General features: G+C 39.8%; 1 protein-coding gene across 1 annotated transcript in view; it reads left to right on the top strand.

The window, feature by feature from the left end:
• The first annotated feature begins 2,730 nt into the window (after nt 1-2,730).
• The window catches only part of LOC124871288 (kinesin heavy chain-like), a 23,034-nt gene continuing 11,379 nt past the window's right edge, over nt 2,731-14,385 (top strand). The window contains exons 1-15 of the mRNA XM_047370487.1: nt 2,731-3,069; nt 7,454-7,541; nt 7,700-7,773; nt 7,843-7,947; nt 8,074-8,122; nt 8,200-8,255; nt 9,229-9,316; nt 9,603-9,727; nt 9,961-10,065; nt 11,318-11,466; nt 11,785-11,933; nt 12,955-13,124; nt 13,209-13,277; nt 13,357-13,563; nt 14,163-14,309. Coding sequence (XP_047226443.1) covers nt 2,938-3,069; nt 7,454-7,541; nt 7,700-7,773; nt 7,843-7,947; nt 8,074-8,122; nt 8,200-8,255; nt 9,229-9,316; nt 9,603-9,727; nt 9,961-10,065; nt 11,318-11,466; nt 11,785-11,933; nt 12,955-13,124; nt 13,209-13,277; nt 13,357-13,563; nt 14,163-14,309 — 1,713 coding nt within the window. The 5' untranslated portion in view covers nt 2,731-2,937. The remainder of the gene's footprint in view (nt 3,070-7,453; nt 7,542-7,699; nt 7,774-7,842; nt 7,948-8,073; nt 8,123-8,199; nt 8,256-9,228; nt 9,317-9,602; nt 9,728-9,960; nt 10,066-11,317; nt 11,467-11,784; nt 11,934-12,954; nt 13,125-13,208; nt 13,278-13,356; nt 13,564-14,162; nt 14,310-14,385) is intronic.

Genomic DNA, 14,385 nt, shown 5'->3' with positions numbered 1-14,385 from the left:
AATACACATTAAACTACATATGTCATCTGCCATGGCAAGCTCTGCATCCTGTCTATGTTACTTACAAACTTAATCACAGAATAGCTGCTACTGTATGAGAGTAAATTTCTTACTTTGATGAAAACAAACATACCTTTGGTGATGAGAAACTGTGCACACTTTTTAACAGAGTGAATATTTAAATACGCTTCCCACAATTACCACATTTTTTTGTTTGTCACATGAAAAGAGAAAGATATTCTTCGTGCACACATTTATATTTTTGGCGAATTATGTCACAAGCGAAAAAAAGAATGAAGTTCAATCTGAATCAAATTAAGCTCTCTTAAGGTTACGGTTTATGCCTTCTGCCATTGTTGCATTGTGTATTTTTATTTTCCTTAAATCGTATTGGCCACTGCAGACTGGGAACATTACATAGAAGCTGCTGTTTTGAACATGCTCTGACCCATCTAAACAACACGAATTGATCCTTGTTCAATTTGCTCAGATTTAACGTTAAGCATCTTTCCAGCTTTTCATAAATGTGTTTCAATAAAGATGATCATCCGTATTTATTTAGTTATATTTAGTTCTTGCTGATCTTTTTTTTACAAATGGGATTTTATTTTTTCCTGTTTTCAGTTTTGTTTCAATGTAGTGAAAACTGAAATAAGTCAACCGAAATAAAATCAGCAAAATAAAACTGAAAATACGCGCAAATACCTACAAGTTAGGTTGATCTACAGGTCCTTCTCAAAATATTAGCATATTGTGATAAAGTTCATTATTTTCCATAATGTCATGATGAAAATTTAACATTCATATATTTTAGATTCATTGCACACTAACTGAAATATTTCAGGTCTTTTATTGTCTTAATACGGATGATTTTGGCATACAGCTCATGAAAACCCAAAATTCCTATCTCACAAAATTAGCATATCATTAAAAGGGTCTCTAAACGAGCTATGAACCTAATCATCTGAATCAACGAGTTAACTCTAAACACCTGCAAAAGATTCCTGAGGCCTTTAAAACTCCCAGCCTGGTTCATCACTCAAAACCCCAATCATGGGTAAGACTGCCGACCTGACTGCTGTCCAGAAGGCCACTATTGACACCCTCAAGCAAGAGGGTAAGACACAGAAGAAATTTCTGAACGAATAGGCTGTTCCCAGAGTGCTGTATCAAGGCACCTCAGTGGGAAGTCTGTGGGAAGGAAAAAGTGTGGCAGAAAACGCTGCACAACGAGAAGAGGTGACCGGACCCTGAGGAAGATTGTGGAGAAGGGCCGATTCCAGACCTTGGGGGACCTGCGGAAGCAGTGGACTGAGTCTGGAGTAGAAACATCCAGAGCCACCGTGCACAGGCGTGTGCAGGAAATGGGCTACAGGTGCCGCATTCCCCAGGTCAAGCCACTTTTGAACCAGAAACAGCGGCAGAAGCGCCTGACCTGAGCTACAGAGAAGCAGCACTGGACTGTTGCTCAGTGGTCCAAAGTACTTTTTTCGGATGAAAGCAAATTCTGCATGTCATTCGGAAATCAAGGTGCCAGAGTCTGGAGGAAGACTGGGGAGAAGGAAATGCCAAAATGCCAGAAGTCCAGTGTCAAGTACCCACAGTCAGTGATGGTCTGGGGTGCCGTGTCAGCTGCTGGTGTTGGTCCACTGTGTTTTATCAAGGGCAGGGTCAATGCAGCTAGCTGTCAGGAGATTTTGGAGCACTTCATGCTTCCATCTGCTGAAAAGCTTTATGGAGATGAAGATTTCATTTTTCAGCACGACCTGGCACCTGCTCACAGTGCCAAAACCACTGGTAAATGGTTTACTGACCATGGTATCACTGTGCTCAATTGGCCTGCCAACTCTCCTGACCTGAACCCCATAGAGAATCTGTGGGATATTGTGAAGAGAACGTTGAGAGACTCAAGACCCAACACTCTGGATGAGCTAAAGGCCGCTATCGAAGCATCCTGGGCCTCCATAAGACCTCAGCAGTGCCACAGGCTGATTGCCTCCATGCCACGCTGCATTGAAGCAGTCATTTCTGCAAAAGGATTCCCGACCAAGTATTGAGTGCATAACTGTACATGATTATTTGAAGGTTGACGTTTTTTGTATTAAAAACACTTTTCTTTTATTGGTCGGAGAAATATGCTAATTTTGTGAGATAGGAATTTTGGGTTTTCATGAGCTGTATGCCAAAATCATCCGTATTAAGACAATAAAAGACCTGAAATATTTCAGTTAGTGTGCAATGAATCTAAAATATATGAATGTTAAATTTTCATCATGACATTATGGAAAATAATGAACTTTATCACAATATGCTAATATTTTGAGAAGGACCTGTATAAGTTAGAGCTGCTTCACCAAGACAAAGCTGTTATGACTGGCCATTAATTATAAAATAAAAAAAATTGATATGGTGTTAAATGTCATTACAGTGATATGTCTAATTCAAATAAAAAAGATCTCAAAACCAACATCAGTGAATTCAGTGAAATCAGTCTACATAGATAGATCTACAAATTTAATCCTAAACAGTTTAATGGCAGAAAATTAAAAAACAATGAACTTAACATTTTGGCTGTTTTTACAAAAGGTTATTTATTTCTTCCATTTAAAATGATAAGGGGGTCATTTTGATATATTCGGGCGGAGTTTGCGCACAAAGCATCATGACAGATCAGACCACTTTATCAGTCAGATCCGCCAAATCCGCGTCAAGACTCCGTTTCCCAGAGTTCTCTGCGGCTCAGTGCTGCAGGGTGGACCTATGAGAGGTGGGAGTGTTGTGATCAGCATCCTGATAGAGAGACGGTGACCGGAGCTCCGAGAGCTTCATCAGTCCGATCCGCCAGCTGTGACCGAACTGAGCCCCGAGTTCCAGCAAGTCCGGCGGGAGTCCGTTTCGCTCTCTCTTCTGGTTTTTGTTGTTGCGGGCTGTGCGGGGATGGAGGCTGCAGAGTGCGGGGTGTGCGGGGTGAAGGTGATGTGCCGCTTCAGGCCGCTGAGTGATTCGGAGCGCAGCCGCGGAGACAAATTCGTCCCCAAATTCAACGGAGAGGACACGGTGGTGTTGGCGGTGAGTTCTGACCCATCCGAACCAAGCAGGACAGAACCGAACCTGTTTTCCGCACAGACACACCCGCCTGCATGTATCCGTGCTGCAACAATAGAAACAGAAACAGCTGAGAGTCAGCTGAGAAAATTAAACATCATGTGGAGCAGCGATGCTGCAGGTTGCTTCTCCAATTTGTTTTTCATTCATTAGTTTTGGGTTGTTGGTTCAATCTAAACATAACTGAAACCAAATTTTAGTTGATAATTGGATTGTTTTTCCCTATGTGTTAGAAAAAACAGATACAGATCAGTCTTATACTAATCATTTAGTTTTAATAATAGTAATCACTGTTTTTAATCGATTAACCAGACGCTCACTGTCTGAATTTCTTTCAGATGTCAAACACATGAGATGAAAACAATATGTCAGGGATGTTGGAGAGTACTTTGAGTTATACAGATTCAATTAGAAAAGCAGACAGAAGCAGTTAGAGCAGACAAAAACAGCAGAAAAAAAGAGAAACTTGGTTTATGTAAACTGTAACTACAGTAATTCTGAATCTGCTGCTTTCAGCTGAAGCATTCAGGACAAATCTGACCTGGGCTCTTCAGGAATGGTTTCTCTTCAACAGTATGGGCGTCCTAGTTCCTCAGGTTTCAGGGAAGGACACAGAGAGAAAATAATGAGGCAGATATAAACCAGTCATAATGACCTGGCTGCAGAGAAGAATACTTTCTCTCTGAAGAAACATCAGGACATGACATTTTGTTTCCAGCTAAAACGTTTTATGCAGTTTGTTTGGAAGCCTTTGCAGAAAAAAATAATGTTTCTCCTGAGTGGGTCACATAGCAAGTTTCCGAGTTTCCATCCATCCATCCATTCTGAATCCATAGAGGAGGCAGCTCAGCTATGCTCGTACTGCAACAAGGGGAAAGTTTTTCTCCTCCACAAATCCCCCCTTTTCTGACTTAGGCATGGACCTTCTAACAGCTGCATAAATCTAACACACATTAGGAACAATCACCAGCCCTGGGGGCATATTCATGGTTATAGTAAATGCTTTAAATGCAAACACATCTGTTCGTTTCAGACAAACATATATAATTCTGGTGGTATTATAAGGGCTTGATGCAGGTTATTAATGGATATATATTTAAAGATTTCTTCCTTCTTGAGAACATGTATGGTTTTACCCTGAATGTCTATCAAAGTACATCCATCCATCCCAGGTTTCATTCAGACAAAAGGGGGGATGGAGCCTCTAAAAGACCTCATGGGAAATAACCTGTTACCATGACAGCAGGTGAGGGCTGACAGAGGTCATGTGATCAGCAGCAGTGGATTAACAGAAAACTATTGATTATAGATTCAGATCCACGGACAGAAAATGACTGAACAGACGCTGAACTCAGTGTGAGGCTGGCGTGACTGTGTGTGTGTGTGTGTGTGTGTGTGTGTGTGTGTGTGTGTGTGTGTGTGAGAGAGTGTAGCTGAGTTTGTGTATTTATCTGCGTGTGTCTGGCATCATTCAGCAGCAATCATTTTTCTTCCGTCTCATTGGTCCAGTCATCGCAGCCATCTCCCTGGGGATGCAGAGATGCAGTCACCATGGCGACAGGCATCTTATTGAAACAGACAGACCTGCAGCAAGAAACTGACTCAGGATCACTAAATGTAATGGATGGATGGATGTTTTGGGACTATGAGACCAATTTTTATTGACATTTTGTGTTGACGTCAAAAGATAAATGAAAAACCAACATCTTTTACTTTCAGGTACTTTCATTTGGATCTACTAGAACAGACACACAACTGAAACCCTTTTTCAAATCTACTAACAGAACATGTTGGCTTTGAATTTAAAAAGAAATCCAACAAAACTGATCTGCATCAGCATACTCCAGGAACCCAACAACCCAAATGACACAGCATGAATAATCATGGAGTTTATTGGATGATTGGTGTGGAAGGTTTTACACTGTTCAGTTCTCTCTGCAGACTAAGACTGCACTAAGCTTTGTTTTACAAGTTAAAGATGAAAGAGGCAAAGAAAAATTCTAAAGTCTGGTAACCTTAGGGAGTCATGAACTCCCAGTTAGCATTAAGATGAAGTTCATGAACTTGTTACTGGCCTTTATTGACTTTAATCTATTTTAGTCTGTTTCTGTTGCTCACATGTGCCTTTATTTAGGTTTGCACCACAAAACAATAACTTGTAAAGGAAATATTAGGCTTTTAGTTTCCTTGGCAGTGCTTAGAAGAGTTTATAGGAAGCACTATGGTGGATAGTGCAGCCTGCAGTGCTGTATTGTAATCAGCTACCTCTGTGATGCCAGCCTTATTTGTCTTTGCTGTACTTCGCTGGCTTGAGGCGTTCATCTGTGAAAAAACAGGAGCAGCTTATCTTTATTTGGCATAGACTCAGTCTTTGGTATCAGTATCAATTCATTTTATTATAAGAACACAAAAGAAGCTGAAGCCATGAAACCACAATCAGTGTAAAGCAATTCAGTGCTCATATATTAATTGTAGTGGTAGCTTTAGAGGTGAAAATCTATTCGGCGTGACCCGTCCAATGTGTGTTAAAGACAAGATCTGGCACATTACTACACTTTGGTCCTGGTGTGTTTTGACCATAAATTCAGCAGCCATATGGTCAAACCGTCTGTCTGTCATGGCTTCATTCCACCCTTGCACTGTAATGTCAGCTCACCCCGGATAAGTCAACAGTTTGGATGCTGCCGTTCACTCGCTTGGTGGCTTTAGAGGAGCAACAAATAGGCAGATGTTCTGATTTGAAGTGTTTAGTGAAAGGAGCTAAAGACAACAGCATTATGAGTTTATTATTTCCTGCAAAGTACTTCAAATTGCTCTGTGTATAGAATAGTGCTATACAAATATACTTACCTTGCTTATTAACTACAGCATGTGTAACAGCTGTAGTCTTAGCTGTATGAGCAATCTGTGTATTTTGGGGCCAGTTAAGTAGGGCATTAGTCACCTGTTTCAAAGAAGCTGTCTGTCTTCTTTAAAGGGAAGTCTATAAAATAATAATAATAATGTTATTATTATTTCTACTTCTTGTAGCATATTGTTTTCTACTGTGTGTACTCTGTGTGTTTTGACTTGACATTTTTGTAAATCTGTTGGCTGCTGATAAACCTTCAAACTGTCCTCAGATCAGTTTAATGTCAGCAGCAGACGCAAACATTCATGGATAAATACGCAGTTGTGTCTTATGCACGTGAAAAATGAATTAGTAAACACCAAATCGTAAAGCTTCATATGTTCAGACTTAGTTTGCTAATAATTTCTTTCTCTTTCAGTTAAATTGATCACAGAAGGAAGATTGTGTTTAGATGAAATACACACCTTATACATGTATGGGTGTGGAGAGTAAGACCTTATAATAATCTTTATATAAGCTCACGTTTTTACAGGCAGGTTCAAATCAAGCACTGTTATACAGAAATAACACACTGGTGTGCTAAAATAACAGGTGTTCACACAGTACGTGTGTATAATACTAAAATCTAATTCAGTTGTGATGCTTATAAGCTTTGATGCAGAAATCTCTCAAACTACAGATTGCAGTAAAAAAATATTAGGCTGAACAATGAAGGCAGAAATGTTCAGGTAATTTAAAACATATCTGCCTCCATATTAACCTGTTCATTAGATGTTGCTGTTATAGAGACCTCAATCTGTCTGGTCCAACTATCAGTTCAGGACCGTTTTACCCTTTGATCTGATTTACAGTTAAGCCCAAAATTATACCCGAACAGATTTAGGCCTAAAGTCATTTATTATTTTAGCAAAATGTTTTTTTCTAACTAAATTATTCTCATTTTACATTGTTTCATATTTTTTTAGAGATACCTGGCTAATGTCCTACCAGAAACAAACTTCTTGGACAAACAAAATAAATTTTAAATCTAAATATGCCAGTGATATAAATGATTTTAACCATAACTGCAGAGCCGAGTCAAATCAAGGCCACAAATAATTTTAAAGAAAATCTGAATTTCTTTTTCTTTTTCATGTAATGGTCTGTATTCTGGCATTACTGTATTCTGGACTGTGAGTAGTTTATTCTGTTTTATGGGACTTTTATTTTGGCAACATGTTCTCTGTGCTTCAAGGGAAGCTATCAGTAGCATAGAGCAATAGACTATACACACCACGTTAAGACCTAGCAGCACTCTAATGCCCCACAGTCAATATAGTTTGTGGAAAAGGTTAGAGGTCACCTCGTCCAACAACTGGGCAGTTGAATCTGGTTAGATTTAGGTGTTAAGGGAAGAAGTAAGGAATTTACTGACTGGAGAAGTCTTTTATTTTACAATGTGTTTCCTGTTTTTAGCAGAAGGTTTTTGTCTTTGACGAAGGTTTTCCTGTGTTGCAGGGGAAGCCGTACGTGTTCGACAGAGTCTTTCCTCCGAGCACCGAACAGATTCAGGTGTATGACACCTGTGCTAAACAGATCGTCAAAGGTGAGGCAAAACCCAACCCACAAATACACAACATGATGGTAAACATTACCAACATTATTTATTAACTAAATTTAAAAGATTTTAGTTAGTTTTATGCTCTTTGGTATTTTCCTCTATGATTTGTTTTTTGTTGTTTGTATCTTCATCTGGTGTTTAAGACGTGCTGGGAGGATACAATGGAACCATCTTCGCTTACGGTCAGACGTCCTCAGGAAAGACTCACACTATGGAGGTAAATGTCTTGATGTTTGAGTGATAGATCACGTTTGTTTGTGTTTGTAAACACAATGTTGTTTTTTAGGGGAACCTGCATGACCCCCATATGATGGGAATAATCCCCCGAATCTCTAGAGACATCTTTGATCACATCTACTCCATGGACGAGAACCTGGAGTTCCACATCAAGGTGATGCTATTAGGTTCCAGCTAACCTGAGGGCACCTTAGAATGCTTTGTATTACTTCAGTGCAGCAGTGTACTTTGCCTGTCGGTATCATGAGTCCATATGTGACGAGATCCTCTCTGTCTGCAGGTCTCCTACTTTGAAATCTATCTGGATAAAATCAGAGACTTACTGGATGGTAAAATGTTTCACGTTTTTCTGTTCCTAAACTCCAAGAGCTTGTTAACATTTACTGACAAAAGTTTAATGTTTCAGTGTCAAAGACCAACCTGGCTGTTCACGAGGATAAAAACAGGGTTCCCTATGTCAAGGTACCTCAGTCACGTGGCATTCTACTGTATATGCTTAGCATTAGTACAGCATTATCAGTACCATGTCATTTATCACATGTCTTGTATTAGAACCACAGTTTTAGCACTGCGGTATAATAGCACATATCAGAAATTCCAGTGCCATTTTAATATTAGAACATTATTATAACTACATCTTGTATTCCGAGTACTGCAGTAGTAATATTTTGTTAGTAATCTTGAGGAGAAACAAAGTTTCCATTCATGTCAGTGATGTCAAAGCGTTGGGAAAAACTGAAAAACATGGTTGTAAAACCAGCAATAAGAAACAATACCTGTCGGTATCTGGCATCCTTTCAGTTTGCAAAATAAGCCCACAGCACCACCCCTCCACCGCTGTGTTTGGCATTTGGTGTAAGTGCGAGGAAATGTTGTGTCTAGCTTTCTCCAACTCCATTGTTGTGGATTCATTTCAGAGAGAAAAGGCTTTCTCCTTCAGCACTTCTGAGCCATACTTGTTCAGTGTTTTTCTAATATAATGTACTGAAACATTTGGCTTGCAAACTGAGGCTTTTGAAGCTCTTGTTTTTATTTATTTATTTATTTTTTTTTGCAATTTGTCTGAGAACATCAGGGGATTGCATTTAGGTAAATTTCATGAAACTCTGGACCTATAACATTTCCCACATGGATTCTAATATTATTGCTTGTGCCTTTCCTTCTTGGCATTGTGTTAATATGCATCTGTATGGTCCAGGCCAGATGTGGCCTCACTGATGATGTATTTAATCATATGCACCTGGTTGCAATTTTCCACCTTAACTACTAAAGATGTAGCAAGGGTGGACTTGGTATTGGAAACTTTCTTTGTCCCATGATTGTATATTTTGCATGTTTTCAAAGTGCTACAATTGCAATACTTGGTTAATTATTGTTTAATTGCAGAGAACCACAGTAGCAGCATGTGTTTGATGTTTTTGGTGTTTGCTGTCAGGGTTGTACTGAGCGTTTTGTGTCGAGTCCTGAAGAGGTGATGGACGTGATCGATGAAGGAAAAGCAAACCGACACGTCGCTGTCACCAGTAGGTGTTCCAGTGCATCTGATATATCTGAAGTTATCACTGCTATTTATTGCAACTACAAACACTGTTTTCTTAGAGCTAAACCACATTAACTTCTAGTGTTTCTGCTCTGTCAATCTTCAGCATGAGCCCTTGACTGCTCTCCTTGAGTACTAATTTGGCACCTACTTTAAAAAAACTGAATCAGAAGATGTAATGCTGGTTGTGGCCTCTGAGGGGAGCTGCTTTGTTCATCTGACATATTTCCAGCTGATGTACCTGCTCCTCACCTGTCTTTGTCCTGCAGACATGAATGAGCACAGTTCTCGCAGTCACAGTATTTTCCTGATCAACATCAAGCAGGAGAACGTGGAGACGGAGATGAAACTGTCTGGGAAACTTTATCTGGTCGACCTGGCAGGGAGCGAGAAGGTGTAGCTCTGATATTTTTATCCTCTTTGGCATTTCAATAAACATGCTTTTAAATGTTTTCGAATTCGGATATTTTTGATTACAATAACCTAACAAATATTAACTCCCCAAAACACCCAGAGATCCCACTATCCATAATCAGGGCATCCAATACTCTTTAATCTGTCACTTTCCCTTCTTATCTTTTTATTCTTGAATATTTTCCTTTCTGACATTTTGATGCTTTTGTTCAGGTCAGTAAAACTGGAGCTGAGGGATCTGTGTTGGATGAAGCGAAGAACATCAACAAGTCGCTTTCTGCTCTTGGAAACGTCATCGCTGCACTGAGTGAAGGAACGGTGAGTAATCATCAGATGATGAAGTTGTTTCATTTAGTCAGGATAGCAGCAGGAGCTTCCACTACGAGAAACAGTACGGGGGCTTGTAGAGGGAACCTCAGGTTAAGTTCAGCACTTTTCCTCATATCACCAAGCTAGTTTGCAGATCTGGACCATTAGAGCCTCATCTCTCAACCAATCAAGGTCCAGAAAAAACTGTAAAATAAAAGGGGAGTGAAATCTGTTTTATCAGTGAGTCATGACATCACATTTTACTATAAGCTTATGAAACTAAAACAGAGCCTAGTTTCATCGAAGTAGTTACTGTTTGAAGCTGATAATAAAAAAAGGATTTTGTGTTCTTTGTTCAGTTGTTTGTTTAAAGGTTTGACTAAAATGTAGAACAATAGTGACATTTCTGTCCTTTTAAAAACATAAGAATAAGGTCTTTATGAAAACACTTAATATTGCTTACTAAAAAAAGTATTAATAGCTGAACTAATCTAAAATTGAAATACTCCAAGTGATACTAAATGAAGAGTCATTTGAGAGCTGTCAGAGATAAGAGAGCCGAATCTTTGAAAAGAGCTGGACCTCCTGTTTCTAATTTATCAACAGTGTCTGAGCACAGAGCACATCATGCACCCCAGACTGCTACATATTGAGTTATATTCACCTCTCCAAAATAAAAAGCCAACCTGAACTGGTTTAACAAAACATTAAAGTGCCTGAATGACAGAAAACCAACTTTTCATTTCCAATATCTCCCCCTGCTGGCCAAATGTCTGTAACGTTTTAACACTGTTACACAAAGATTAAGAGGGGAACTTTGTAAACACCTGCAGTAAAATCTGAAAAGGAAAAACATGTTAGATACATTCATGCTTTAATCATCTGGTTGTCTTCCAGCCGCTTTATTGTGATTGGTGCTCCTATTGCAGCTCTACCTGTTTTATATGAACACAGTCATTAATTAACCCTGTGTTGATTCACTCAGTCCGTAACCACCTTTCATCTACCACTTCATTGTTAGGGTTAGTTAAGACAGATCTTTCAAATGAAACTTGGATATGTTGAACCTTTTATAAAGTTAAGGATTCTGTCTGAGAGACTCTAAAACTGATTTAGATGAAGCCATGATGACGCTACCAGCTGCAACAAAGAAAAGTGGCTGTAGATGTTCGTGACATAAGTATGACAGAAAGAGTAGGATTAGAAACCAAATAACCTTCACTGGTCACATCTTCACAGCGTATAATGTGTCTAATTATAGAAAACCCACGTGCCGTACCGAGACAGTAAGATGACCCGGATTCTGCAGGACTCTCTGGGAGGAAACTGTCGCACGACCATCATCATCTGCTGCTCTCCGTCTGTTTACAACGAGGCTGAAAGCAAGTCCACCCTCATGTTCGGACAGAGGTAGAGTTCACAAGTTCTCACTTTAGTGTCCATGACAAACAGTGTTAGTAATTACTGGAGTCTTAACTGGTGCATCAAACAACCAGATCAGGGACTCTAACCCACATCCCACACGGTTATTCAGACTGGCTGTGGAGTTTAGGACTGAGAGCTGGACCTGGTTTTAATGTCACATGAAGGAGCCTCAGTGAGGTAGATTCTCAGCAAGTAGCTAGATGTAAAGGTCTGAAACTTTGGAAGAATCAGTTTGAGATCTGTGCCCTTATAGAGCAGCATGTAACTCCTAACTCCATGTTTCTCTGTGATTTCATGTTTCAGAGCTAAAACCATAAAGAACACAGTTTCTGTGAACCTTGAGCTGACTGCCGAGGAGTGGAAGAAGAAGTACGAGAAGGAGAAAGAAAAGAACAAAAGTCTGAGCATCATGATCCAGAAACTGGAGAATGAGCTGAAGCGATGGAGGAAAGGTGAGGAAAATTTGCAGGTGGAACTGGTGGGGATGAGGGGGGATTCCACATTTTAGAGCTACACCAAGGCGGCTGCTGCGGGTTACTCTTAGTTTCAGCTTAATCATGTTGCACTGATGCTATAAGACATGAACAATGGCTGCTAATACTGGTTATAAATGCAATCCTTATAAAATCCCTGATGAGAGCATTAATCTCTGGCTCTGCAGTTGATAAAATTGAAGAGTTTGTGCTCTTCACTTTAAAAAAATGTACAGTCTGTACATTTTTGGGCCTATTACTGCTCTGAATGGGTTGTTCTTTGAGGAAATGGCATGTTTTAGGGTCTGTGTACTCCATTTAAGGATTATTAAATTACTGAATTAGTTAACGATTATTTCAATAATTATTCACGATTAACCCGAGGAATTGTTACAGGCCTACAAATGACTGCACCAAACACTGGGAATATACAACCACCATCCAAACTTCACATATAGTGCAAGTCACAACCAAAAGCTGCTGTAGCTCTAAAAGAAGGTTTCTCGTGTTTGGTTTTTATCCTGGTGCTTTTTTAGCTCTCATTCCTGCAGTGGAAGCAAGCACAGTAAAAACAATTACCGGAAAATGTTCCTGCAGTGGCAACGCCTCTAAAGTCATTCCTGTACATTGTAAGGACGCCACCTAGTGGATTTATTTAAATAGTTTTAAAATAGAATTATCATTACAACATTTAGCAACCATTCAGGAATTAATGTCATGTTTACTATTAATCCAGGTTTCAGAGCATAAAACTTTACATTTCTAATAAGAACATCTCTAGTGACTCAGTAGAAATTTTGGCTTTAAAACTGGATTTGGAGCTCTCTGTTTTAAGCTTTTACATTTTTTACTGATTCAGATATTTTCACGGTATAGTTTAGCTAGAAATCTGAAATGTTCAGATGTTTTTGCCCTGAAATCAAAATATTTGGTACCTTGATCCCATCCCAGGAAAACCTAAGCTGCTGGGGGGTTTCTGACTCTTTCTGAACCTCTCCAGGTGAGTCTGTACCTGTGGAGGAGCAGCTGAGCAACAGGAACAAGAAGAGCAGCACTGAGACGCCAGCAGTGATTGAGAGCCTTGCCCCACCCACCGCACCTCTGTCTGAGGAGGAGAAGATTCAGTATGAGACGCTCATAACCAACCTCTACCAACAGCTGGATGACAAGGTGAGTTTCACCTGTAGGTGCAGCAGGATGATGATGAGGACAAGTTTAAACCCGAAACCTTAAAACTAATGACTCATGTTTCAGGATGATGAGATCAACCTGCACAGTCAGACATCTGAGAAGCTGAAACAGCAACTGATAGAACAGGATGAGGTACGTTTCACACCTGATGCCCACCTTTCAGCGTCGCAGCTCACCTGTCCTCATACCCGCTGATGTTCTGCTCTCACAGCTGCTGGTGTCCAGCCGTCAGGACTATGAACGTCTGCAGGAAGAGCTAAACCGGCTGCAGAGGGACAGCGATTCAGCCAAAGAGGAGGTGAAGGAGGTGCTGCAGGCCCTGGAGGAGCTCGCAGTCAACTATGACCACAAGAGCCAAGAGGTGGAGAACAAGAATCGCTGCAACGAGCAGCTGAACGAGGAGGTTGCACACAAAACTGTGAGTCTTCAAACACCAGTGATTTTACAACGCTTGGTCAAAAGAAAAAAAAAAGAAAAATCCCATCTAAACTTAACTCAACAAAAAAGGAGGAACCTGCTGGTAAAATGCTGCAGAGAATTAACTGGTTTAGCTGGAAACTTGCTGACATAACAATGATATTAATTAACATTTTACAGTGACTTATATAAGAGACAAAGGATTGTTAACATTGGAAATAAAACTAAAATTAAATCAGAGAAGTTTTAAAAGATATTTGTTTCTTACTGGAAATTATATAAGTTAATAAAAGTTATAATTTTGGCAAAAGAGAATCCCTTTTGTTTTTATTTACATAAACATTGTAAAAATTCTTTATGACTGCTGACCTACCTTTTGCTGTATTTCACTGGTATTTTTGACCGTTTATCTCTCCAACTCTTTGAGGTTGGAAGGCATCTTTGTTTTTACCCTTATCCTTAGCTCTGTAGCAGTACTCTGGCTAGGTCACTCCAAAATCCTAATATTACTTCTGTAATATTAGCACTTTGGACCTTTAGGCTGTATAAAAGGAAGTTAGGAGATATTGGGTGATGTTCCAGAATGTTCTATGGTTCCAGGCGGGTCTGGAGGCAGTTCAGAGGGAGTTGTCCACCTTGCAGGAGCTCAGCTGTCACCATAAGAAGAGGTCTGCAGAGATCCTCAATCTGTTGATCAGAGACCTCAGTGAGATCGGCAGTGTCCTTGGGACCACAGAGCTCAAAGCTGTAAGACCTTTCTTCTACTCTTCACATTTTACCATAGAGAGGCGTCCACCAACATCTGATTACATATCAGGCTTTT

This window comes from Girardinichthys multiradiatus, chromosome 7 (assembly GCF_021462225.1).
Source record: "Girardinichthys multiradiatus isolate DD_20200921_A chromosome 7, DD_fGirMul_XY1, whole genome shotgun sequence".
In the NCBI taxonomy this organism is placed as follows: domain Eukaryota; kingdom Metazoa; phylum Chordata; class Actinopteri; order Cyprinodontiformes; family Goodeidae; genus Girardinichthys; species Girardinichthys multiradiatus.
This window is presented reverse-complemented; position numbering and strand designations above follow the sequence as displayed.